At 41.5% G+C, this 27,048-nt stretch overlaps 1 protein-coding gene and 1 non-coding gene across 4 annotated transcripts in view; both read left to right on the top strand.

The window, feature by feature from the left end:
• The first annotated feature begins 4,774 nt into the window (after positions 1–4,774).
• The window catches only part of Znf81 (zinc finger protein 81), a 33,007-nt gene continuing 10,733 nt past the window's right edge, over positions 4,775–27,048 (top strand). The window contains exons 1-4 of one of the 3 annotated variants that reach the window (XM_070040534.1): positions 4,775–4,894; positions 6,489–6,647; positions 11,717–11,843; positions 17,047–17,142. In XM_070040534.1, the coding sequence (XP_069896635.1) occupies positions 6,591–6,647; positions 11,717–11,843; positions 17,047–17,142 (280 nt within the window). In that variant the 5' untranslated portion in view covers positions 4,775–4,894; positions 6,489–6,590. Of the gene's footprint in view, positions 4,895–6,065; positions 6,648–11,716; positions 11,844–17,046; positions 17,143–27,048 lie in introns of those variants that run through there. The other 2 variants (XM_070040531.1, XM_070040532.1) reach the window with 2 other exon arrangements.
• On the top strand, positions 17,667–17,774 carry LOC138840515 (U6 spliceosomal RNA). The gene has a single exon (XR_011376093.1). It is a non-coding gene; the product is annotated as a U6 spliceosomal RNA (small nuclear RNA).

Here is a 27,048-nt window from a genome sequence, read left to right as displayed (position 1 = left end):
TTGAACTCAGGGCCTCACGTTCTCCCTTAGTTTAGTTTAGTTTTTTTCCACTCAAAACTAGTGATCTATGCCTTATATAGTCTCTTGGGATTACAGTTTTTCTCCTTAATTTTCCTCCATATTGATAAGCACTGTCTTGGATCACTCTGACTCATTTTGTTGCTGTAAATCAAAAGTCATAGACATTTAGGTTTCTTTCTTTTTTTTGGGGGGGGGGGTCCGGTCATGGGGCCTGAACTCTGGGCCTGGACGCTGTCCCTTAGCTCTTCAGTTCAAGGCTAGCACTCTACCATTTGAGCCGCAGCGCCACTTCCAGCTTTTTTCTTTTTGCTTATGTGGTGCTGAGGAACTGAACCCAGGGCCTCAGGCATGCAAGGCAAGTGCTCTACCACTGAGCCACCTTCCCAGCCTGACATTTAGGTTTCTTTCACAAGTATCTCTCTTAGATTTACTCCTAAAACTACACTTAGTGGATTGGGAGGCATGTGAATATTCACTATAAGAGAGAATGGTGTAAGCCAAGCTCACAGAAACAAACAGTGCATGTTTTGCAGAAGCTAGATTGAAAATACACTGGGACATAATAAATTATGCATGACTCTTGACATTCACACAAACTGAAAGGAGGATAGTCTTAGGGGAGGAACACAAAGGCACAATGCCTATGTGTTTCTAATAATACAAAATAGTTTTTATCAAAATGAGTTCCAGGAAATGGGAAGAGTAAAAAGAAGAAATAGTTAACTATTCTTTTGTGTGTGCTGGTACCAGAGCTGGTATACAGGGCTTTGTGCTCTGGCTTGGCTTTTTTACTCACAGCTGGTGCTCTACCATTTGAACCACACCTCCAGTTTGGCATTTTTTGCTAGTCCAGGAGCTTAAACTCAAGGCCTTGGCACTTTCCTTGAGGTCTTGTCCTCAAGGCTAGTACACTATCACTTGAGCCACAGCTCCACTTCTGGCTTTCTGGCAATTAATTGGAGGTAAGAGTCTCACAGACTTTTTTGCCTGGGTTGGCCTTAAACTATGATCCTCCTGAGTAGTGAGGATTATAGTTGTGAGCCACTGGTGCCTGGCTTCCAGTATGGCATTTTGCTAGTTAACTGAAGATGGAGTCTTCAGGATTTTTTTTTTTTTGCCTGTAATGGGTTCAAAACTTTATCCTCCATGTCTCAGCTTCCTTAGTAGCTAGCATTATAATTGTGAACCACTGGCTGATTTCCATTCTTCTAATCATGCAAATAATATCTAATGTGTACATATACTCTCCAACTCTTGCTTTTAGCAGACAGCCTCACCTTTTGTTTTCTGTTAGCCTAAGGCTTGAACTCTGGGCTTGGGTGCAGTCCCTAGGCTCCTTTTACTCAAGGCTAGTATTCTACCACTTGAGCCACAGTGCCAGTTCTAGCCTTTCCTATGATTAATTGGAGATAAGAGTCACACAGACTTTCCTGTCTGGGCTGGCTTCGAGCTATGATCCTCAGGTCAGCCTTCTGAGTAGCTAGGATTACAGGCATGAGTCACCAGCACCCCACCAGTCTTGCATTTTCATTTTCTTCTTCTAGCTACGGGCTGTATTGTTTCTTCTTTTCTGAAGCAGATTTACTTTTTTCTAACATAAGTATAATGCCATTATGAATGTCAGAAACATTAACAATAATTCCTGGTACTCTGTTAGTGTATTCATGTCATATGTACTTTTTCTGCTTCTATTTTTTCTCATTTATTCAACAAATATTGATATAGGCCAGGGATTCTGAAGAAGAAAGGCAATATGGGATTATCAGAGAAGGCAAAAATGTCTTGCCATTCAAGATGTGAGAATAGACATGGATAAATCCAAATGCAAAATAAACAGCAAACATTTCTCTAGAACATTATGGCTATACTGCCAAAAAGAAACTTATTTTGAGTGGCTACTGTTCCAAGTAAGGACTCTTCCCCCTCTTTTTTTTTTTTTTCTTGGTCTTTTCTTTTTTGGTACTGGGGTCAAACCCAGGATGTTGCACTTGCTTGGCAAACAATTTGCCACTGAGCTACATCCCAGCCCCTCTTCTTCTTTTGGTGAATTCAGAGCCCCACACTTGCCTAGACAGGTATTCTACCACGTGAGCCATGTCTCCAAATAGAGCTTCCTTATGGCAGTACTATAATCATTGGGAAACTCTGTTTTCTACCATCAGAAACTTTGCTGTTTGAAATAATACATAAGTAAAAGCAAAACGCGTGACTCTTATAGGAGATTCTGCTACTTAGACACAGAAAAGCAAGCCTTGATTTCCAACCCAGGTGCACAGCTCCAGTTATGAAATTTCTAGACAGAACATCAAAGATCTACCTTAAGTGTTTCCAAGGTAACAGCACTCTGGGTTCACTTAATAGACTAGCCCTACCTGGTGCTCCTCCTTCATCTAAATCTAATTTGAATTATTCAGTTCCTCAGAATCCTAAAGGATTTCAATTTTTTTCTTTTGTTTAGTGAGCTGCCACATTGTTTCCCTGGTGTATCTTATTGATGGATGAATCTGTCAAACTACAAACTAGTTCCTGATGTCTTAGGCCAATTAGAGTAGGAGACCTCTTGTATTCCCAGTTTGTTAAATTCAGCCCCTAAGGGTAGATAGAATGAGAGTTCCAGAAAGTCTACACATCATCCTGGCCAGGTCTTACCAAAGTACTTTTCTCAGCTGGCTGCTGGTGGCTTATGCCTATAATCGTAGCTAGTCAATAGATCTGAGGATCACAACTGGAAGCCAGTTGGGGCAGAAAAGTCTGTGAGACTCTTATCTTCAGTAAACTACTCAGAAAACCCCTGAAGTGGCACTGTGGCTCAAGTAGTAAAGTGCTAGCCTTGAGCACAAAGAAGTTCAGGGACAGTGTCCAGGCCCTGAGTTCAAGTTACAGGATCAGCCTGCATGTGTGCGCACACGCACACACACACACACACACACACACACACACACACACACACACACACACACACACACACACACACACACACACACACACACACACACACACACAATTACTTTTCTCACCAGAGGATTGAGAAAGGCCTCAGCAGGGTACAGAGTCTTTTACTTCTATTCAGAGGATTCCCCAGGTAGGAACATATTGAAATTTGACCTGAAGCTTCAACTCAGGGCCTGGGCACTGTCCCTTAGCTTTTGTGCTCAATGCAGGCACTCTACTACTTGAGCCACAGTTCCACTTCTGGCTTTATGCTAGTTAATTGGAGATACGAGTCTCATGGACTGCTGCATGATCTGATTTTGAACCTCCATTCTCAGATCTTAGTCTGCTGAGTAGTTAAGATTACAGGTATGGGTTTGTATTATTAGATGAATGGCACGAAGAGTTCTCTCAGAATGACAGGGGCATCTCCAGAATTCCACATTGAAAGTAAGATGGGACAGAAGCAGGCTTATATTTAAGACTACGTTTGTAAAATAAGGACATTATTACTATATAGATAGTTTTTTTCTAGGGGGGAGCGGCAGTGCTGGGGAATTGAACTCAGGCCTTGCATATGTTAGGTATGTGCTCTACTACTGAGCTACATCTCAGCCCTTTTGAGTAAGAGCCTCATTATACAGTTCAGACTGATCTTGAACTTACTACATACTAGACCAGGGTGGCTTCCAAGTTTTGATCCTTCTGTCTCAGCTTCTAAACTGCTAGGATTATAAGTATGTCCCACCACACCCAGTTTTCATAGATTTTACATCATGAGGAAATTTTTTTTTTTTTTGTCAATCGTGGGGCTTGAACTCTGGGCCTGGGTGCTGTCCCTCAGCTCTTCAGCTCAAGGCGAGCACTCTACCACTTGAGCTATAACGCCACTTCCAGTTTTCTGGTGGTTTATTGGAGATAGGAGTCCCACAGTCTTTCCTGCCCAGGCTGGCTTTGAACCGCGATCCTCAGATCTCAGCCTTCTGAGTAGCTAGGATTACAGGCATGAGCCACCAGCGCCTGGCATCATGAGGAAATTTTAAAATGGTGGATTTTCTCTTTTTGGGTGCTGGTACTGCCACTTGAAATCAGAGCCTGAGTGCTATTCCTTAGATTTTTTTTCCCCCTCAATGGTGACACTTTACCACTTGAATCACAGCTCCACTTCTAGCTTCCTGCTGCCTAATTGGAGTTAAGAATCTCAGGGGATTTTTTACCTGGTTGGCTTTGAACCACAATCCTCAGATATCAGTCTTGTGAGTAGGATTACATGCATTTGCCCTTGGCAAACTGGCAAAAGTTTCACTGATAGAACATTACAGATATATTAAAGTTTTTATTGGCAATACTGTTTAGTTGAGATAGACAGATGGGAAGATGGAGTAGATTACGGGAGCATTCAAACTCCACAGCCATGCCCCAATTAGCACAGCTCCTCCTGTGGCTTACAGGACCGAAAACACTTTTCCATTTTTTTCTAAGAGGCCCCCGCAGCTTGTCGAAGGAGTATTGCACAGATCTGTAGAGTATAGATTCGGACTGCCTCCATCCTGTAGTGAGCCAGCCCTGAGAATCATCTCCAGCCCTGCTCTCCGCTGCCAGCTACACAGCCCCACATCTCTGCTGAGTTTTGTTGGCGTCCCACTCCTCCGTACGGAATGATCCACTTTCAATATGGCGTACTCCATGGAACCCGTCAGAACTGGGCGCGGCCATGTTCTCTGCCTAACAATGCTGTTGAGGAGCCTCCAACACCCCCAAAGCCCGGTGCTGACGCTGTGATTTGCTTTGCGCAAGCGCAGATAATCCTTTAAACCTCGGAGCGAAGCGCCAAATCCCGAGAAGGGGCGTTCCTAGGGTGGTGACCGGAAGAGGCGGCTTGATAGTTGTCAAGCGGAGTCAACTCTGTGGGGAGGGATGAGATAATGAGCGGCCCTGGAGGGTGAGTGCTGGGGACTCTGTGGGATCCAGGGTAGCATCACTTGTCTAACTTTAGTTGGATGATTGGCCCATTATTTTTTAAGCTTTCTATTTTCGAATATCAACCTTAAGGTTTTAAAGTGAACTTTGAGACCCATTTAAGACCCACCGGTTTGGTGCACTATTTTTAGTATTTTAAAGAGTTAACAATATCTTTTACCTAGGACTTATTTGGAAGTGTGGTTTCTATCACCTCAAGTTTTTATTTTATTATTTTTATTTTTGATGCATAGGGTCTTGCTAAGTAGCTCAGGCTAGCCTTGAACTCTATATCTTCCTGCCTCAGCATTTTGAGTGTTAGGATTACAGCTGGAGCCACCACTCGGCTTCCTAAATTTATCATCTTAATGGATTTCTAATCTTAGTATTTCTGTGTGAGGAAAAATGCCTATATTAAGCTCATTCTTGAAATGAGAGATTTATGGCCTAATCTGTGGTGAATTTTTTGCAGTGTTCTGACTTTAGTTCAAAAACAGTGTTTAATCATGTTGATTGTGTCATGCAAAATTTAGAGCTTTTTTTTAAAAAAATTTTTTTATTGTAAAGATACTATACAGAGGGTTACAGTTACATGAGTGAGGTAATGAGTACACTTCCTCTTGAACATTGTTACCCCCTCCATTGTTTTCCCCTACCATCCCCTCCCTCCCTCCCTTCCCCAAGGTTCTTTTTTTTTTTTTTTGATTGTGATTAAGTGATTACTTAATTTCCGGTAATTCACAGTATTGTGGAATAATGATGCTCGTTTAAAGTCACAAGTTCATTCTAGCTTTCCTGGAGCAAATTGTCTATCACAGTCTGTAATATATAACGGTGCTCACATGTTATATACCATATATGTGATCAGCAGCATGGGGATATTTGGTAGTGGTTCAACCAGATGAGTGGGAGTTCTTTGTTTCTTAAGTCCTGTTAGTTTTGTCATATCACCTAACATTTTGGATTTATCATCCACTTATCAGGGAGACCATGTACTGTTTGTCTCTTCGTTCTTGGCTTACCTCGCTCAACATGATTCCTTCTAGTAGGGCTTTTTTTTAATATGCTTCTTCCATTACTGAGAAAGGAGAGATTCTCCACTGATGATAATTTGTTCCTTTCTGTTTTTGTCAATGACACATTGTGAGTTAATTTTTGTATAACATGTGGAATTTAGGTCCCCACATGCTTATTTGGTCATAGATATCCAATTGTTCCAGCCCCACTTATTGAAACATTCATCTATTGACTTACCTCATATCTTTATAAAAAATAAATGGTCTACACAGGTCCCTGATCCAAGGGAGCTTTTGAATAGTTTCATAGCTAAAAGTTGGTAGGGCTAGAATTTAATCTTTTATTAATTTAGTATATATCTCATTGTCTTGAGACAAAGTGTATGTTTTTGGGACATTGTCTGCCCACAATATTCAACTATACTTTGAGGCCACCAGAAAATGCTTATGTGGCATGTTGTATGAGTCTGGCATATGTGCTCTATCTTTCAAAGTTGCTTAGAGTCTCTGCAGAGTCCTTGGCTGAGACCCCTTAGAGAAGGCTGTAGGATCTTCTTTCAGACCCCAGCAACTCAATTTGAGACCACGGATTCCTAAAGCTTGAAGAACCTGGAAAGTGTGGAGTTGTCAGCAAGAGAGCCCAGAGAAAGGTCCAACCTGAGCATGGCAGCCTCTACAGAGAACTCTCTCCACCCAGGAGAACATGGCAAAGCATATGAGGTGAGGAGAGAGAAGAGGTACCACATCAAAATTTTATCCAGACCTTCAGAACTTGAAGGAAAGATATTGTTTCTTCATTTTACTTTGTAAACATTGCTTTCTTTATTTTACTTTTTCTTTTTGGCAGTGCTGGAACTGGAACCCAGGGCCTCACAATGTTAAGCAAACTTTGTACCATTGAGCCACACCACCAGTTGGCCACATTAATTAAAAAAATCAGGCTAGGAATGTGGCTTAGTGGTAAAAGTGCTTTTGTAGCATGCATGAAGCCCTGGGTTCGATTCCTCAGTACCACATATACAGAAAAAGCCAGAAGTGGTGCTGGGGCTCAAGTGGTAGAGTGCTAGCCTTGAGCAAAAGAAGCTCAAGGACAGTGCCCAGGCCCTGAGTTCAAGCCCCAGGACTGGCAAAAAAATAAAAAAAGCCATGCACCGGTGGCTCATATGTGTAAATCTAACAATTTAGGAGGTTGAGATCTGAGGATTATTATTTGAAGCCACCGTGAGAAGGCAATTGTAGTCCTCTCAATCTCAGTCTCCTCATTAGCTAGGATTACAGGTATGAGCTATGTATGTCCAGCAGTGTTTCTCTATTTTTACAGAGGTCTGGAAAGTCTTTAACAAAAACATGTAATCTTAATGAGCCTAAAGCCTACAGATGATTTGTTCAGGTGAGTGCTTAGGTCCTTGACATTCTTTCCATTCCAAGTAGGGAAAGGCCAACAATACAGGCTAGGATGGAGATTTGGGAACAGGACAATTTTTTTTTGGTCCAAGACTGGGACTTGAACTCAGTACCTGACGCTTTGGCTCATTGGCTAGCACTCTACCAACTGAGCCATGCCTCCAACTCCAAGAAAAGGAGAATTTTTTTGAAGACACATTTAATTTAATATCAAGAGTGCAATACAAAAGGCCCAAGTACAATGAAGGAATACATTCTCCCATTAACACCAACAACAATGCACTTGTAACACATGCCTGTTGAATAAGATGAGGGCTCAAGTTCACCATTGAAAAAAATAATGCAGGGCTGGGAAGGTGGCTCAGTGGTAGAGCACTTGCCTTGCATGCCTGAGGCCCTGGGTTCGATTCCTCAGCACCACATAAGAAAAAAGCTGGAAGTGGCGCTGTGGCTCAAGTGGTAGAGCGCTAGCCTTGAGCTGAAGAGCTGAGGGACAGCGCCCAGGTCCAGAGTTCTAGCCCCATGACCGGACCCCCCCCAAAAAAAACAAAACAAAAAAACAAAAAAATAATGCAGTGAATTGCATCACAGCCATACAAACTGGTTGTGAAATGAATGTTTATAATACTTCAAACAGTTTAAAGCTCATGTTTGATACCATACTTGTTTGTATACTCCTCAGTTAAGATTATATACAGTTTTTTTGAAACCATGCAATGAACAAACCATTGATTGAAACCACATTGATTGAAGGCTCCATTGAGGAATTCAGACTCCTAACCTAATTAATTGTATGCACTACTTGTATTGACATCTATTGTTTGATTTTCTCATGGCTGTTCAAAGTTGGTTCTTATCAAGTGAGTCCTTTAGAAGCAAAATTCATCTAATTTTTGTTGTAACCCAGTAGTTCAACAACAACCATGAAGTCCATAGTCATATCAGTAAAACTGATATACATTGTCTCTAAGTCACTATGCTCAAGAAGAATAGGAGAGTTTTTTTGGTCAGTTGTGGGATTTGAACTCTGTGCCTGGGCGCTGTCCCTCAGCACTTCAGCTCTAGGCTAGTGCTCTACCACTTGAGCCATAGCACCACTTCCGGTTTTCTGGTGGTTTACTGGAGATAAGAATCTTACAGACTTTCCTGCCTGGGCTGTCTTTGAACCATGATCCTCAGATCTCAGCCTCCTGAGTAGCTAGGATTACAGGTATGAGCCAACAGCGTCCAGTGAACAGGAGAATTTTAAGAGCACCAGATAAGGTAAAGAAATGGGAAGTTGAAAGAGTAGAATCTTCATGATGAGGTGGAATGTGGGGGGGGGGGGGGAGGTTGGAAAAGGGCTGGGCTGGCACACATGGAGGTTTCAGGTGAGAAAAGGTTGTGCAGTTTAGTTTGTAAAGGAGTAAAAGAAAGAGGACCTGGTAGCACAAGATAATCTACTTTTTTGACAGTCTGGAACTAAACTCAGGGCCTTGTGCTTCCAAAGCAAATGTCCTACTACTTGAGCCATGTCTCTAGTCCTTTGCTTTTAGTTTGTTTTTGAAGTAGAATCTCACTAACTTTGCCTGAGCAAACAAACTTCATACCAGATTCCTACTAACTCTGCCTCCAGAGTATCTGGGTCCATAGACATGTATCAGCCCTCCCAGATGAGAGACCCACCTCTTTTATGCCAGTTCTAGGACTTGAACTCAGGGCCTGGGCACTGTCCCTGAGATTTTGTGCTCAAGGCTAAAACTATACCACTTGAAACACAGCTCCATTTAGCTTTTTGGTGGTTAATTGGAGTTAAGAGTATCATGGACTTTTCCTGCCCACGCTGGCTTTAAACTGTGATGCTCAGATCTCAGCCTCCTGAGTAGCTTGGATTAGAGGCTCAAGCCAGCAGTGCCCAGCTGAGACCAACCATTTTTAAACAACTGTGCATTTTGAGATAGATTTTCAGCTTTTTCTAGGTTTTCAGACTTGTATATAAAAAAGCACTGAGAGATTTAGAATACTGTACAAATGAATGAGATTCAGAAGCTCTTAAGTGTTGTCAATTGGCCATTAGAGTTCTAAGTGGTCCTTAGTACAATTATGACATTTTGGAAGGTAATGAACTGAGTTGTTAACATGGTGGCAAAGTATAGAATCAGCAAGAGTTTTGTGAAGAGGTTGAAAGTTTCCAATGAGTACTAAACTTATACAAAAGCCAGCCACAAAAGAAAACCAAAAGAGCACTCAAAGAATGAAAATGACATTGAATGGAGATGTGACTAAAAGGATAGAACATCTAGCAAGTGTGAAGTCCTGAGTTCAAATCTCAATACTACCACAATAAAGAGAAAATCCACAGCCTTACTAAACTATCAGGGACAGTATCCAGAGTACAGGGATCAAGAGCAGGACTTACCACAGGTCCTCAGCTGACTAATTAGAGAAGCAAGGTGGACTGGATGGACAGAACAGGCCCCATATCTGGGGGGAGATAGGGGTTCAGAAGTAGGTTTCCAGTCTTATTCAAGTCATAACGCCAAACTAATTGGCCAAGCCAAACAAGGAACAAGAAAGGTGATTTCATTCAGGATATTGTAATATGCGCACCCCAGATTCAAACAGTAAAATCATGGTGGGAAAGGGGTGTCTGCCTTACACTTTTGTGTGGAGGAGAGACAATTATAAATGAAGAGGTTGGGCATGGTGGCTCATGCCTATGATCCCAGCTACTTGAAAGGTGACAATTAGGAAGGTCACTATTGAAGGCCAGTTAGGGCAAAATGTTAGTGAGACTCCCAACCTCAACAAAACAAGCCACCTTCAGCAGTCCATGTCTGTCTGTGGTTTAAGCTACTTGAGAGATATAGGTAGGAAGATTGAGGTCTGAGACTAGCCTGGGGAAAACAGTAAAAACAGAACTAAAAACTAAACTCCAAGCAAAAAGAGCTTGGGGCTTGCCTAGCAAGCTTAAGGCCCTGAGTTCAAACTCCAGCATTGCAAAAACAACCACAACCACAACAACAAAGTCAGAGATTCACAGAAGAGGTTCTTTTGTTGTAATCAGGGAAAGTGTTTATCAGTCAGCCAACCAGGAAATGATTGCCTCTGTGTCTGACTAGTTGCAAGAAGATGACAGATTTGTTAATCATTCATGAGACAAAGAACAGAGTTGGATAGTGTATGTTAGGCCTGTCTGAAGGTTCAGCCAATAGGGGAAGGTCTATATTTGGCCTTGTTAGATAGTGGAGTAATTGAGAAGCTTACTGGACTCATGCCAGAGAGTGCAAGCCTTAGCTTGCAGAAGGCTAGGGGCAGGCTCAATGAATGATTGCTTTGTGGCAAATAGTTCTTCATAAAGGATCACATATAGGGATTTTTTTCTTTTTCTTTTGAGAGAATGTCTTGCTGTTTAGGCCGGGCTGGCTTTGAAATCACTATGTAGCCCCAGCTGACCTTGAACTTGTGATTCTCCTGTTTCAGCTCTCCCCTCTCCTAAGTGTTGGGACAAACTTGGAATTTCTTAACTATTTTCAGGGCTCTGGAGAAGTTCAGTGTTTTCAAGGGTCCTCAGTCGTGTGTGAAAACTTGAATTTTGTTCTTGTTATTGGAGTAACCACCAAAGGGCAGCCATTCCTACTAGTCCATGTTGACAACCACATAACATTCTTCTGCTCCACAGAATTGGCTGAGCAGTAGCTGGGGGAAGGGATTGGAGAAACCTTTTTGGATGTGTTGACAAGTGTTTCCTGTGTGGGATGCAGCCATTCAAAAAGATGATGGTTGTTTGGAGAGATGGACCCTGGCATGCTTGTGAATGACAGAGGTCACTAGTGTCTCTCTTTTGTACCTTCAGACACTGGTCATTGTGCTCATTGTACTGATGGAAAGCCATTATGGTCCATTTTATTCATTTATTGGTTGTTAGATATGGCTCTGGATGTTGAGGTGGCGCACGAGATTAAGGACATCAATTCAAAAGAAACTTGGCAAGACAAAAATCTCAAATATAATAAATAGCTAAAATTCATGGGTAGATGTGATTTATGTACTTTTTTGGTGCCAATTCTGGGACCTGAAACTCAGGGCCTGGGTACTGTCCCTGAGCATTTTTTTTTTTTTTTGCCAAGGCTAGGATTCTACTACTTGAGCTATAGCTGTATTTCTGGCTTTTTTTCTGGTTAATTGGAGATAGAGTCTAATGGACTCTCTTCAGATCTCAGCCTCCTGAGTAGCTAGGTTAAAGGCATCAAACACTGGTGCCCAGCTGTGATATATATATATCTGTGTGTGTTCAACAGGCATACAATATATAATTATGGCAATCCTTAGAGGCAACTTCTTGTCTGTCTTTTCTCTTCCCAAAGTTTTGATCTGTTGCCTTGAACATGACTGTGTTGTTACAGGTCCCAGTGTCATTTGAGGATGTGACTGTGGACTTCAGCAGGGAGGAGTGGCAGAAACTGGACTCTACTCAAAGATGCCTATACCAAGATGTCATGCTAGAGAACTACAGCCACCTGCTTTCAGTGGGTAAGTATAGCTATCTTGTGGGGACTAGCATGAGCCTATTATAGGCTAAATTATGTTCCCAAGAAAACTTTAGTGCACAGAATGTAACTTTATTTGGAAATACTCTTTACAGAAGTAATGAAGCTATACTGAGGTAATTAAGGGGACCTAATCCAATCTATTGTCCTTATAAAGAGAAAATGTAGGCACAGAAACCACACAGAGAGAAGATAGTGTGAAGACATACTGGAAGAAAATTGCTTGATATTAGAATGACAATCTACTACACATGACACATTGGAATTTATTGGAAGCTAGGTGACTCAACCTGGACTCATCTCTCACACCTTGATTTTGGACTTTTGATTGCAAGAACAATAATATACTAATCATCTATTGTAAGCTTCCTAATTCATAGCATTTTGTTACAGAAGCCCCAGGAAACCAACACAATATTTCATACTTGGAAATGGGTTAATAATGTGACCACTCCAAACTAGCTGTGTTCAGCTAAACATCAGTGACTTGCCTGCAATTCTAGCTACTCAAGAGGCTGAGATCTGAGCATCCTGGTTCAAAACCAGCCCAGGCAGACAAATCCGAAATACTCTTATCTCCAGTTAACTAGAAAAAATCTAAAAGTGAAGGTGTGGTTCAAGTGGTAGAGCCCTGGGCTTGAAAAAGTTAGGCAAGAACACAAGGCCCTGAGTTCCAGCTCCAATACTAGTTAGTGAATGTATATGTGTGTGTGCGTGCATGCACACACACACAGACATAAATATTTAGCAGCTGTTTAAATCTCATAGTAAATGTGTCAGAGTAGCAGAACCAAATAAGGAGTTTTTGTCACCAAAGGCCTCAGAGGCCCAGTGACAGAGTATGCCTTTTTTTTGCTTGTGAAAAGGACCAGATAAAATTTATCTTTCACTTTAGAAGGGATGTCTTGACATACCCCACACCACTGGATCCCTAGAAATTTCTATGAGGTAGAAAGTCTACGTTTTGTCACATTTAACTTTACTACCATTGAGTTTTGTCCCAATTCATTTTCTGTCCTCTGGTAAGCAGATGTCTTACGTATAATTCTAGAGTACTTGCTGCTTGCTGCTCAGTAGGTTCATTTAGCATAAGGAGCCAGATAAAAGCTGTCTTTACTATCAGGTACCATGAAAAAGCATTTGTTGGATCCATTGTTATATACTATTTAGCAAAGAATGGGTTAATTTTTTCAAGCAATAAAGCTACATCTGGAACAATGCCTGTAGGTATAGTCCCCCAGCTAGTTAAGTTTGTGATGTTTCTCCAGCATTTTCTGTGTAGGTCACATAGGCAAAATGAACTGAGGATGTGGTAGGAGTCCCAAGCTCTCCCCTTTCAAGTCCTTGATGGTAGCAATAGTCTCTGAAATCACTCTAGGAGCATGGTATGGCTTTGGCTTTTCTTTTTTCCTAGGTTTTAGTGGCTTCTACTTGGTCTGTCCCACCATCAGAGCCCTCATGTTACAGGTCAGGGAGCCAGTATGGCAATTTTGCCATATCTGAGACTGTGGGTTCCAGTTAATATTCTAGAATTGGGAATATAATCACAGGACAGGTTCAATGACCCCTTGGTCCCATTGGGAGGTGACCTGAGCAAAAACTCCATTCTTTCTCTGCTTCAATTCTACATTTTGTGGGTTGTGGACAGGCTTGAACTCTGGGCTTGAGCACTGTCCTTGAGCTCTTTTGTTCCAGGCTATCACTTACCACTTGGAGCCATAGCTCCACTTCTGGTTTTCTGGTGGTTAATTGGAGATAAGAATCTCACTGGCTTTCCTGACAGATGGGCTTCAAATCATCATCCTCAGATCTTAGTCTCCAGAGTAGCCAGGATTACAGGCATGATCCATCAGCACCTAGCTGTTTGTTTTTTGAGCTGATCCTGGTGTTGGAACTCAGGGCCCAGGCACTGTCCCTAAGCTATTTTGCTCAAGACTAGATCTTTACCACTTGAGCCACAGTTCCACTTCTGGCTATTTTGTGAATAATTTGAGATAAGAATCTTGTGGATTTTCCTTCCCTAGCTGACTTAGAACCACAATACTCAGATCTCAGCCCCCTGAGTAGCTAGGATTACAGGCTTTAGCCAGTGATGCCAAGCTCTGTCTTTTTATTTGGCAAGACTAGAGTATTGACTCAAACTCTCACACTTGCTAGGCAAGTATTCTGTTGCTGAGCCACACCCCAAGCCACTCCCTTCTCTTTCATAATTCTCTCCACTGACTAGTTAGTCACAGTAGCATGCATTAAAGTCTCCTGCCATTAGTGGTAGTTTAGGACAAGTGTCCCATAATCCTCAAAATGTCAGATTCTTTCTTTTTTTGGGGGGGGGGTGTCCGGTCGTGGGGCCTGAACTCTGGGCCTGGGCGCTGTCCCTCAGCTCTTCAGCTCAAGGCTAGCGCTCTACCACTTGAGCCACAGTGCCACTTCCAGCTTTTTTCTTTTTGCTTATGTGGTGCTGAGGAATTGAACCCAGGGCCTCAGGCATGCAAGGTAAGCACTCTACCACTGAGCCACCTTCCCAGCCCCAGATTATTTCTTTTTTTAATTAAAAAATATTATTATAAAGAGGATGCACAGAGTGGTTACAGCTACATAAGTCAGGTAAACAGTATATTTCTTTTTGAGCAATGTCATAACTATCCTCACTCCCAGTTTTTCCTTCCCACCCCCATCCACAAGTTTGAAGTTCATTTTCAACATAGTGTCCAGTGAGTACTATTGCTGCATTTTTTTTTTGGTCGGTCGTGGGGCTTGAACTCTGGGCCTGGGCACTGTCCCTCAGCTCTTCAACTCAAGGCGAGCGCTCTACCACTTGAGCTACAGTGCCACTTCCGGTTTTCTGGTGGTTTATTGGAGATAAGAGTCTCACGGTCTCTCCTGCCCGGGCTGGCTTTGCACTTCGATCCTCAGATCTCAGCCTCCTGAGTAGCTAGGATTATAGGCGTGAGCCACCAGCGCCCGGCTATTGCTGCATTTTTTAAATAAGTTTTTTATTGTGAAAATACTGTACAGAGAGATTATAATTACATGACCAAGGTAATGAGTACATTTCTTATCAAGCATTGTTGCTTCTCCCTTTGTTTTTTCCCCTACTATCCCCCCCTCCCTTCTCCACAACTACGCTCTACCCCACCCTGCCGCCTAAATTGTAAAGTTCGTTTTTTGACATAGCATCTTGTATATCTCATTGTTACAATGGGTCCACCTGTATCCCTATTTAAACAATTTGTTTTTTCCCTTCCCCTCCACAAATTATACCAACATCAAATACAGTGAAAACAGGGGTTATACCATGGGGGAGGGACATAAAAAGCAACAAAAAAAATCATGTGGTACCTTTAAAATACGTTAGAAACAATAGCAAGAAAGAAAAAACCACTTGTGTCCTTATCTTGGGGCTCATTTCGCTTAATATCATCTTATCTGACCTTTTCTGCTTGTCGCAGACATATACTATTGCAAATAGGGAAATCAGGGAACCTATGTTTCTTTGGGTCTGGCTTACTTCCCTTAATGTAATTTTTTCCAAGTCTTTCCATTTCCTAACAAATGGGGCAATGTCATTCTTTCTGATGGAGGTATAGAATTCCATTGTGTATATAGACCACATTTTCTTGCAAGGCAAGCGCTCTACCACTGAGCCACCTTCCCAGCCCCTGACCACATTTTCTTGATCCATTCATCTACAGAAGTGCATCTGGGTTGGTTCCATATCTTAGCTATGGTAAATAATGCTGCAATAAACATAGTTGTGCTGGTAGATTTAGTATGGTCTTATTTGTGATCATTTGGGTAAATGCCCAAAAGTGGGATTGCTGGGTCTTAGGGGAGCTCCATGTGGAGTCTTTTGAGGAACCTCCATACTACTTTCCAAAGTGGGTGAACAAGTTTACATTCCCACCAACAATGCAGTAAGGTTCCTTTCTGTCCACATCCCCTCCAGCATCTGTTGTTATTAGAGTTCTTGATTATAGCCATTCTAACTGGGGTGAGGTAGTATCCCAATGTTATTTTGATTTGCATTTCTTTTATGGCTAGAGAGGTTGAGCATTTCTTCATGTGTCTAATGGCCATCCTTCTTTCCTCTTCAGAGAAGTTTCTCTTTAAGTCTTCATACCACTTACTTATTGGGGAGTTGTTTCTCTGAGGATTTGTTTTTGGGGGATTTAATTTTCTGAGTTCCAGGTATATTTTAGATATGAGACCCTTGTCTGTTGTATGGCTAGTGAAGATCTTCTCCCAGTCCGTGGGCTTTCTATTGATCTTGTTAGCTATGTCCTTTGCCATGCAGAAGCTCTGCAATTTCATGCAATCCCATTTGTCCAACCTTTCTTTGATTTGTTGTGTTTCTGGGTCTCTATTAAGAAAATTTCGGCCTGTGCCAAGGATACCTAGTGTTTCTCCTATTCCATCCTGTAATGTTTTCAGAGTGTCTGTTTTGACTCCCAGGTCTTTGATTCATTTGGAGTTGATTCTGGTGCAGGGTGATATATAAGGATCTAGCTTTAGTTTTCTACAAGTGATTAACCAATTTTTCCAGCACCATTTACTGAAGAGGCTGTTAAAGCTACCAATTTTCAATGATTTTTTTTTTGTGCCAGTTCTGGGGCTTGAAGTTAGGGTCTGTGCACTGTTCCTGGGCTTCTTTTGTTGAAGGCTAATGCTCTACCACTTGAACCACAGCTCCATTTTCAACTTTTTTTGGTAGTTTCATTGGCGATAAGAGTCTCACAGACTTCCCTGCCTAAGCTGGCTTCGAATTGCAATGCACATATGTCAGCCTCCTGTGTAGCCTAGGATTACAGGTGTGAGCCACTGACACTTGACTCAATGCTTTTTTGCATGTAATAGCCCTAGAAAAGGAACAGAGACTTGGTGAGAGAGAGAGAGAGAGAGAGAGAGAGAGAGAGAGAGAGAGAGAGAGAGAGAGAGAGAGAGAGAGAGAGAGAGAGAGAGAGAGAGAGAGAGAGAGAGAGAGAGAGAAAGCGCTTTCAGCTGCTGGGCCACCTGCTGAGCTTGTGGCATATGGGATGATATTGTCCTTGATTTGTTTGAGGTCCTTCATCTGCTTTTCACCTCTGTGATTATTGCACTGTTCTCAAAGAAATGTACTTACTTCCTAAAGAGTAAATAGAAAGCAAATGTCTGAACACAATTCTTTATCTATCATATTCTCTTGACAGGGTTTGAAGTTCCGAAGCCAGAGGTTATCTTCAAGTTGGAGCAAGGAGAGGAACCATGGATGTTGGAGGATGAAGTCCCACATCAGAGCTGTTTTGGTAAGTGTGAATCAGGCACAGAGATAAGAAAGTATTTTCTTTCCTTCTGAAACCGGTGATCATTGCTACTGTTTTTTTTCCCCAATATGGGGGATGGAACTCAGGACCTCATGTTTGTCATTTAAGCTGTGCTTTCATTCCTTTTGCTTTTAGATTCCTCACTTCTCTACACCTTCCATCCTCTTTCCTATCTTCTGACTTTATGGTCACTGTCACTTAGCAATTTTTCTTTCCTATTTGCCAGTATTTGGGGTTTGAACTCAGTGCCTCAAACTTGCCCAACTGGCATTCTGCCACTAGAGCCATATTCTAGCCCTGTTTTTTGCTGGTTGTTTTGGAGATGGAGGCTTATGGACTTTTCTGCTTAGGCTGGCCTCGATACGTGATCCTCCAGATCAGAGCCTCTTGAGTAACTAGGACTACGGGTATAAGCCACTGGTATCCAGCTCATTTTTTTCTTTTGAAATAAACGTTAAGGTATTATTTACATAGAATAAAATGTATCCATTTAAAGTGTACACTTTGTGCTCACTTTGGCAGTATATATGCTAAAAATTGGAACAATACACAGAAGATTAGCATGACCCCTGTACAAGGATGATGTGCAAATTTAAGAAGTGTTCCAAAAAATAAAGTGTGCATTTTGATGTATTTTCATAAAGATACACCAGTTTAACAACCCACTGAATCATGTATGTGACATTCCATTACACCGAATGTTTCTTTTTTGGGGGGGATGGGTCCAGTCGTAGGCCTGAACTCTGGGCCTGGGCGCTGTCCCTCAGCTCTTCAGCTCAAGGCTAGCGCTCTACCACTTGAGCCACAGCGCCACTTCCAGCTTTTTTCTTTTTGCTTATGTGGTGCTGAGGAATCGAACCCAGGGCCTCAGGCATGCAAGGCAAGCGCTCTACCACTGAGCCACCTTCCCAGCCCAACACAGAATGTTTCTGTATGCCCCTTGGACTCAGTAGCCAGAACCACCTTGGTTCTGGGCAACCACTGACATGCTTTTCCTCACTGCAGATGAGACTTGTCTTTATTAGGGCTTCATGTAAATGGAATCATATCCTGTGTACTCTCTTGAGCCTGACATCATTCATTTAGTACAATGATTTTGTAATTTATCCTTGTTACCAAATATGTCACTAGTCTTATTCCTTTTAAATTCTGAGAAATATTCCATGGTGTGACTATACAGGTTGAGCATCACTCATTAAAAAATTAAAAAGCTAAAATGCTCTGAAGTCTGATTTTGGATTGCTTATTTTATTTTATTTTATTTTTGTTGATCATGGGGCTTAACTATGGGCCTGGGTGCTGTCCCTCAGCTATTCAGCTCAAGTTGAGCACTCTACCACTTGAGCCAAAGCACCACTTCTCATTTTTTTGGTGGTTCGTTGAAGATAAGAGTCTCATGGACTTTCCTGCCTGGTCTGGCTTTGAACTGCAATCTCCAGATCTCAGCCCCCTGAGTGGCTAGGATATCAGGTGTGAGCCACCAGTACCTGGATGCTTAATTATTTTTGAAGTAGGGATTTTTTTTTAAATTTAATTTTATTTTATTTGTGAATATACTGTACAGAGGGGTTACAATTACATGGGCAGGATAATGCGTACATTTCTTACCAAGCATTGCAGCCTCCTCCTTTGGTTTACCCTTCACATCCCTTCCCAGCCTCCCCCCTCCCCCCCAATCCCAATCCTTCTCCTTCCCCCCCCCCCCCCCGCACCGACATTGTAAAGCTCGTTTTGGACATGACAACTTGTACTTCTCATTGTTGCAACAGGTCCGCCTGTATCCTTAAACAACTGGTTTTTCCCCATCTCCTCCACAAGTTATACTGACATCAAATATAGTGAAAGCAGGGGTTATACTGTGGGGGAGGGACATACAAAGCAACAAAGAGATAATTTTATAAATGCGTTAGAAACACATGCATGATTTAAAAAAAACATTTAAATACATATCTAAGGGTTCATTTTCCTGACATCACATTATCTGACCTTTTCTGCTTGACTCATACGTATACTAGATATTGCAAATAAGGGAAACCATGGGACCTATGTTTCTTTGGGCCTGGCTTACTTCACTTAATATAATTTTTTCCAAGTTTTTCCATTTCCTAACAAATGGGGCAATGTCATTCTTTCTGATGGAGTCATAGAATTCCATTGTGTATATATACCACATTTTCTTGATCCATTCATCTACTGAGGGGCATCTGGGTTGGTTCCAGATCTTAGCTATGGTGAATAATGCTGCAGTAAACATAGTTGTGCTGGTAGCTTTAGTGTGGTCTTGTTTGTAAACATTTGGGTAAATGCCCAAAAGTGGGATTGCTGGGAGTAGGGATGTTTTAACTGATAAAAATCAATGAAAATATTCTAAAAGAAAAAGAAAAAACCTCTGCTCACACCTGTAATCCTAGCTACTCAGGGGGCTGAGATCTGAGGACTGCAGTTTGAAGCCAGCCTGAGCAGAAAAATCATCAAGACTCTATCTCTAATTAACTAGCATAAAGCTAGAAGTTGAGTTATTACTTAAGTGTTAGAGCACCAGCTTGGGTAGAAAAGCTAAGGGATAGCATTCAGGCCTCAAGTTTAAGGCCCAGTAATCACATACACACAGAGAAATCTCCAAAATCTAGAAATCTTTTTGTCTCAATTATTTTGGATAAAAGGTACTTAAACAGACATAATTTGTTAATCTATACATGTGTCTATGGATAGCTTATTAAAATTTGGTAATTATAAATGAAGCTGCTGCAGTCAAATTTGGTTGTTTTTGTTTTGTTTTTGGTGGTACTGAAGTTTGAACTCAAGTTCTTTCACTTGCTGGTCAGGCACTCTACCACTAGAGCCATGCCTCTAGCAATTTTTCCTCTGGTTATTTGTGAAATAGGATCTCATACTTTTTGCCTGACTTCAGATTGTGATCCTCCTACTTCTACCTCTGCCTAGCTGGGATTATAAGATAACCATTCCTGTTGTTTTATTTTTGTTTTTTGTTTGTTTTGGTGGTACCAAGGTTTGAATTTAGGGCTTCATGTTTGCCAAACAGGTGCACTACTGTTTGGGCCATGTCTCTAGCCATTTTAGCTCTGGTTATTTTTGAGATAGGCTTTCCTTTATTGAGTGGGCCACACTGGACCACAACCCTCCTATTTATACTTTCTGTTATAGCTTAGATGACAAGCACTTGCCACTATGACCAGCTTTCTCTGATGAGATGGGTTTTTGTGAACTGTTGTTTTCTTTTTCTCAGGCTGGATTGTTACATGTCCCCAGTGATTTACTTCCTTCAGCTAGGCCCCAACTTTGTTTTTATTACCTTCCAATAATGCCATCCTGTTATGACCACGTCAAGGAATTAATCCATTGATGAGATCAGAGCCCCCAGGATCAAATCACTTCAAAGAAGACCATCAGCTTTCAACCAAGTCTTCAATATGTGGATTAGGGGGGCATTTTTTACCTAAATCCTAACCTTTGGGAAAATTCCAGAGATTGGACTTGCTGAATCATATATACATGTATACTGGCCTTTAACCAAAAGATTGCCAAACTGTCTGCAAAATCAGTTATATGATTTTATGTTCCCAAGAGCAATAATATAGTTATTCCTGTTGCTTCACATCCTTCTCAACATTTGCTAGTATCAGTCTTTCATTTTTGTTATTCAACTGTATGCACAATAGTGTTGCAGTATGATTTAAGTTTTATTCCTCTGATGAGAGGAATCTTTTATTTTTTATTTTTTTAAATTTAATTTAATGTTATTTGTGAACATACTGTACAGAGGAGTTACAATTACATGGGCAGGATAATGCGTACATTTCTTACCAAGCATTGCAGCCTCCTCCTTTGTTTACCCTTCACATCCCTTCCCAGCCTCCCCCCTCCCCCCCAATCCCAATCCTTCTCTTTCCCCCCCCTCCCTCCCCCTTTTATTTTATTTTTTATTTTTATTTTTCGGTCTGGTCGTGGGGCCTGAACTCTGGGCCTGGGCGCTGTCCCTTAGCTCTTCAGCTCAAGGCTAGCGCTGTACAACTTGAGCCACAGCGCCACTTCCGGCTTTTTTCTTTTTGCTTATGTGGTGCTGAGGAATCGAACCCAGGGCCTCATGCATGCAAGGCAAGCACTCTACCACTGAGCCACCTTCCCAGCCCCACTTAGCGTCTTTTATGCATTTGTTAATGAAACATCTATTCATGTCTCCTGCTTTTACTGGGTTGTTTGTCTTTGTCTTATTATTGAGGGTGTTTTGTTTTATTTTGAAAATGAGGTCTTTCTATGTAGGCTAGACTGGCCTTAAATGTTCAATCCTGTCTACTGTCTCCTAAGTGCTTGGATTACAGGTGAACCCTACCAGGCATAGTAGATTTTTTTAAATTATCTTTTAAATTTTAGGTGCATAGTATTCTTTTTATATATGTATGTGATGGAAGGACCAAGGCTCGCTCTGTGTGTGTGTGTGTGTGTGTGTGTGTGTGTGTGTGTGTGTGTGTGTGTGTGTGTGTGTGTGTGTGTGTGTGTGTGTGTGTGTGTGTGTGTGTGTGTGTGTGTGTGTGTGTGTGCGTGCGTGCGTGCGTGCTGGTCAACTCAGGGCCTGAGTGCTGTCCCAACGTTTGTTCAAGGCTTGCACTCTACCACTTGAGCCACAGCTCTACTTCTGAATTTTTTTTTTTGTTTGTTGGGCATAGGGCCTGAACTCTGGGCCTGGGTGCTGTCCCTTAGCTCCTCAGCTCAAGGCTAGTGCTCTACCACTTGAGCCATAGAACCACTTCTGGTTTTCTGGTGGTTTGTTGGAGATAAGTGTCTCATGATCTTTCCTGCCCGGGCTGGCTTTGAACCACAATCCTGGGAGCTCAGCTCCCTGAGTAGCTAGGATTACAGGCATGAGCAATGAGTGCCCAGCTCACTTCTGACTTTTTTATGCTTAATTGGAAATAAAGAGTCCCATGGGGGCTGGGAAGGTAGCTCAGTGGTAGAGCGCTTACCTTGCATGCACGAGGCCCTGGGTTCGATTCCTCAGCACCACATAAGCAAAAAGAAAAAAGCCGGAAGTGGCTCTGTGGCTCAAATGGTAGAGCACTAGCCTTGAGCTGAAGAGTTGAGAGACAGCGCCCAGGCCCAGAGTTCAGGCCCCACGACTGGACCCCCCCCTCAAAAAAAAAAGAGTCTCATGGACTTTTCTGCCCAGACTGGCTTTGCACCATGATCTTAGCATCTTGAATAGGTAGGGTTATAGTTATGAGCCACTGGCATCCAGCTAAGGCTCAGTTTTAAAATATTGATATCTATTTGTTCTAAATTGTTGAAGAAGTTTTCTTTGTTTCATTGAATTTCTTTGGCATGTTTCCTAAAATTGATTTATTTTCTGAACTACCAGAGCAGTTAATTCACAATAAACACATTAAAACTGCAAATGTAAGGCAAGAATGCAAGTAATCCATGAACCTACCACTGTTTTGTTCAGTTGACCATGAGGATGAAGTTTAAGAGAATTGGCATCTTAAGCATGACATAGTTCTGCAGTCATTTATGTATTTTAATGTCTTTCAGCAGAATTTTATTCTTTTCAGTGTAGAGATCTTATGTACCCTTCATTAAATTTATCTCTAAGTATTTGATGTTTTTTTCAAACTGTTATAAATGTCTGCATTTTAATTTTATTTTGGGATTGTTCTTTGCTAATATATAATAACAATGTAAATTTAAAAAAATTTCAGCTTGTTAGTACAAATTGCTGGCAATTGATTTTTGTACACTGACTTTGTATGTTACTGAATCTACTAATTCGTTTTCTTATAAGTTCCTTGGGGCTTTTTCATCTAAGTAATCATTATCTAAAAATAGAGACACGTTGACTCCTTTTCCAATCTCAGGCTTTTGATTGCTTTGCCTTTCCTTTAAAAAAAAACTAAGACTAAAGTATAGTTGAGTGCTGTGAGCGTGGGCATGCTTTCTTTCCCTGTTCCTGATATTAGGAAGGAGAATCAAGGTTTTTCACCCTTAACCGTTATGTAAGCTGTGGGATTTTGCTAGCTGCCCTTTATGAGGTTATGTAAGCTCCTTTCAATCCTAGCTTGGTGAAGTGCTTATTTTTTTTAAACATGGTTGAGTGTTACCTTTTGTCAAGTACTTTATTTCTTTTTTTCTCATTACTTCTGCTAATATGGTGAGTTTGTTTCTGGATTTTTTTAACTATTGAATTAACCTTGCATTTCTCAGATAAATACTGGTTAGATTTGGCATACTCTCCTTAATACATAGTGTTGGATTCTATTTGCTAATATTTTGTTTAAAACATTTGCAGTTCTGATTCCACAGTTTTCGTTTTTTGCAATGTTTTTGTCTTGTTTTGATATTAGAGTTATGCCGACCACATAAAAGGAATTTTGAGGGGTTCCTTTTTCTGCCTGTTTTTGCCTGTCCTGGGGCTTGAACTCAGGGCCTGGGCACTGTCCCAGGCTAGTGTTCTACCACTTGAGCCACAGCACTACTTCCGGCTTTTCTGTGTTTGTGGTACTGAGGAAGTGAACCCAGGGCTTCATGCATGCTATGCAAGCACTCTTCCACTAAGCCACATTCCCAGCTCTGCTTTTTTGAAATACCTCTCTAAGACTATTTAATGCTTCATGGAATTCACCAGGAAAACAATCTAGACCGGAAGTCTCCCTCCTTCCCTCCTTCCCTTCTTCCCTCTTTCTCGTCTTCCCTTCTTTTTTTTTTTTTTTTTGTCAGTCGTGGGGCTTGAACTCTGGGCCTGGGTGCTGTGCCACAGCTCTTGAGCTCTTCAGCTCAAGGCTAGTGCTCTACTACTTGAGCCACAGTGCCACTTATGGTTTTCTGGTGATTGATTGTAGATAAGAGTTTCACCATCTTGCCAGGGCTGGCTTTAAACCATGATCCTCAGATCTCAGCCTCCTGAGTAGCTAGGATTACAGGCATGAACTACCGGTGCCCAGTATCCTCCCTTCTTTAAGACAACATACTGAGATTAGTATGTTGCCTAAGCTGGACCCAAACTTACAGTCTTATTGTCCAGGCCTCTTGAGTGCTGGGATCTGAAATTTTCTTGATGGGAATTTTTGTATCAGTCCTGGGGCTTGAATTCAGGGCCTGGGTGCTATTTCTGCCCTTTTGTGCTCAAGGCTAGTGCTCTACCACTTGAGCCACACAGCTCCAATTCAGGATTTTTGGGTCTTAGTTACCTTTTAATTGTGATCCCAGATCTCAGCCTCCCAAGTAACTAGGATTACAAGGCTTGAGCCACAGGTCACATTATTTTGAAGCATCTCATGTTCTTGTTGTAGCAGGCAATTAACTATGTTGGACTCAAACAGGAAACACAGTCTCACTTTATGTGTTAGCACCCAGCTCTCAGTCCCACTTTGCTTTCTGTTTGCCCATTCCATGCAGCATGGGGGTGTCAGGCAGAGACTCATGCAGAGTTTATATATGGTATTTGGGGTTTATACCTTTTTGTTTTTAATTTGGGGGTTGTCCTCCTGGGCACCCTGTCCCCCTTGTCCTGATTCCTCTGGCAAAAGGATAACAAGATTTTAAAGAAATTTCAGTGGTTCCACACTCTTGGTAAGAGTATAGTTACTCCACAGGAACTCATGAAAAGAGGGAAGCACTTGCATACTGGTTACTTCCAACTTTTAACTCCCCTCTAAATTCTGTCTCCTTTTCTTTTTTTTTTGGGGGGGGGTCCGGTTGTGGGACCTGAACTCTGGGCCTGGGCGCTGTCTCTCAGCTCTTCAGCTCAAGGCTAGCGCTCTACCACTTGAGCCACAGCGCCACTTCTGACTTTTTTCTTTTTGCTTATGTGGTGCTGAGGAATTGAACCCAGGGCCTCATGCATGCAAGGCAAGCACTCTACCACTGAGCCACCTTCCCAGCCCTGCTTTTGTTTTCAAGTCAAGATATACCCTAGTGAAAACCAAGAAAGCTAAAAGTTGATTTGTGAGTAGCTTGAGGTATAGCTCAGTGGTGAAGTACTTGCCTAGCATGTGCAAGACCCTTGGTTCCATTCTCAAGAGCATAAAAACTTGGTTCTTTAAAGATCAGTACTATTAATTAATAACTATGATTAGTCAAGAAAGAAAAAGAAAGTACATATTATCAAGGCTATAAATAAAAGAAGCTTTTTTTTTTTTTTTACATTTTGGGCTGTCTCTGAGATATTGTGCTCAAGGCTAGTGCTCTACCAATTGAGCCACAGGTCTGCACTTCCAGCTTTTTGGTGTTTAATTGCAGATAAGGCTCTTACCAACTTTCCTGCTTGGGCTGGCTTCAAACTATTATCCTCAGTTCTCAGCCTCCAGAGTAGCTCAGATTATAGGCATGAGCCATAGGCATCCAATTTATTTTTACAAATTTCATAGACATTAAAATGATAGTAAATGGATGGGGTTGAGGAAGATTGGGGAAAAATGATAGAGGGGGTGACATTGTTCAAGATGCATTGTATTTAAGTTGAATTGAAATTTCTTTGAACAACCACATAAAAATAAAGAAAATTATATTAAAATGATATCAAGGATCAAGTGTGATGTGCAGGCCTGTAATCCAGGAGGAAGAGCTTGGAGAATCTCAATTGAATGCCAGCCTGGCAAAATTAAGGAGATCCTATCTTAAAAGGAAAATACAAATAAAAAGGCTGGGCCATGGCTGAAGTGATAAAGCATTTGAAAGTGCAAGGCCCTGGATTCAATCCTCAACACTGGAAAAAGAAAAGAGAAGAATCTAATGTACCTCATGGAAATGTCCATACTCTCGGAGGGAGTGCTGTATGAATTATGTTAAAGTTAATTTGTAGTAACGAAGAGATTATGAGATACATCGATTTAACTACTAAATAAATGTACTCCTCTTATAGAGGAATACATTTTTATTATGTTTATTCCAGAATCCAGGCTTCTTCAGTACAGTAATCTACCATCTTTTTAAAAAAATTTTTTTAATTGTGAAAATACTGTACAAAGGTGTTACAGTTACTGTAAGGTAATGAGTACAGTTCTTATCCAGCATTGTTGCCTCCTCCTTTGTTTTTCCCCTACCATCCCTTCCCTCCCACCTCCTCAGCTATATCCCCCACCCCAACCCCCTTCCCTCCTGAAGTAATCAAATCCACCATCTTTTAGATTTTTCTAGAATCTACCTGTTTGATCATGTGTTGCTGCTAATTCCACGTTCCAGTGGGCAGAAAAGTAGCCATATAGCCATATAGCCATAGCAATCTGCAAAGGAGGCTGAAAAATGTTGTATGGTTAGACAGCCATATTCCTTTAATGCAAACAAATGAGGAGATTCCCTACTCGACAGTTGTCTGACTCTACCACAGATGGAGTCTCTCCTTTTTTCCATTACTGGGGCTTGAACTCAAGGCCTCATGTTCTTGCTTGGGATTTTACTCGTTTGACACTCTACCACTTGAGCCACACTTCACTTTGGCTTTTTTTCTGGCTAATTAGAGATAAGAGTCTCACAGACTTCCCTTCCTAAGCTGACTTTGAACCATGATCCTCAGATCTCAGTTTCCTGAGTAGCTAGGATTATAGGCATGAGCTACTACACTTGGCCCAAATCCTTGTCTTATCCATTATTGATTCAACCTACTTGATAGCCAAGCTTCCTACTAGCATAGAACTAAGCTCTTATGTTAAATTCCAGTTTCCACTACTTTATAACCAGGTGTGTTGGCAAATCATATAACAATTAAGGACTTTACTTTCCTTGTCTACAGAAGGTAGACAAAGAGAACTTTGGAAGGTATTACATAATTCATATGTATGATTTTCCCAGGACAATGCCTGAGGTAGTAGAGGAGTCACAGAAGAGGTCAGCAATAAAAATTTATCTATATGCATATCTATATATCATCTTTACTGACTT

This window comes from Dipodomys merriami, unplaced genomic scaffold, assembly GCF_024711535.1.
Source record: "Dipodomys merriami isolate MVZ:Mamm:240054 unplaced genomic scaffold, mDipMer1.0.p SCAF_3, whole genome shotgun sequence".
NCBI classification, from domain to species: domain Eukaryota; kingdom Metazoa; phylum Chordata; class Mammalia; order Rodentia; family Heteromyidae; genus Dipodomys; species Dipodomys merriami.
Note: the sequence above shows the minus strand (reverse complement) of the source record. Positions and strands in the feature narration are given on the sequence as shown.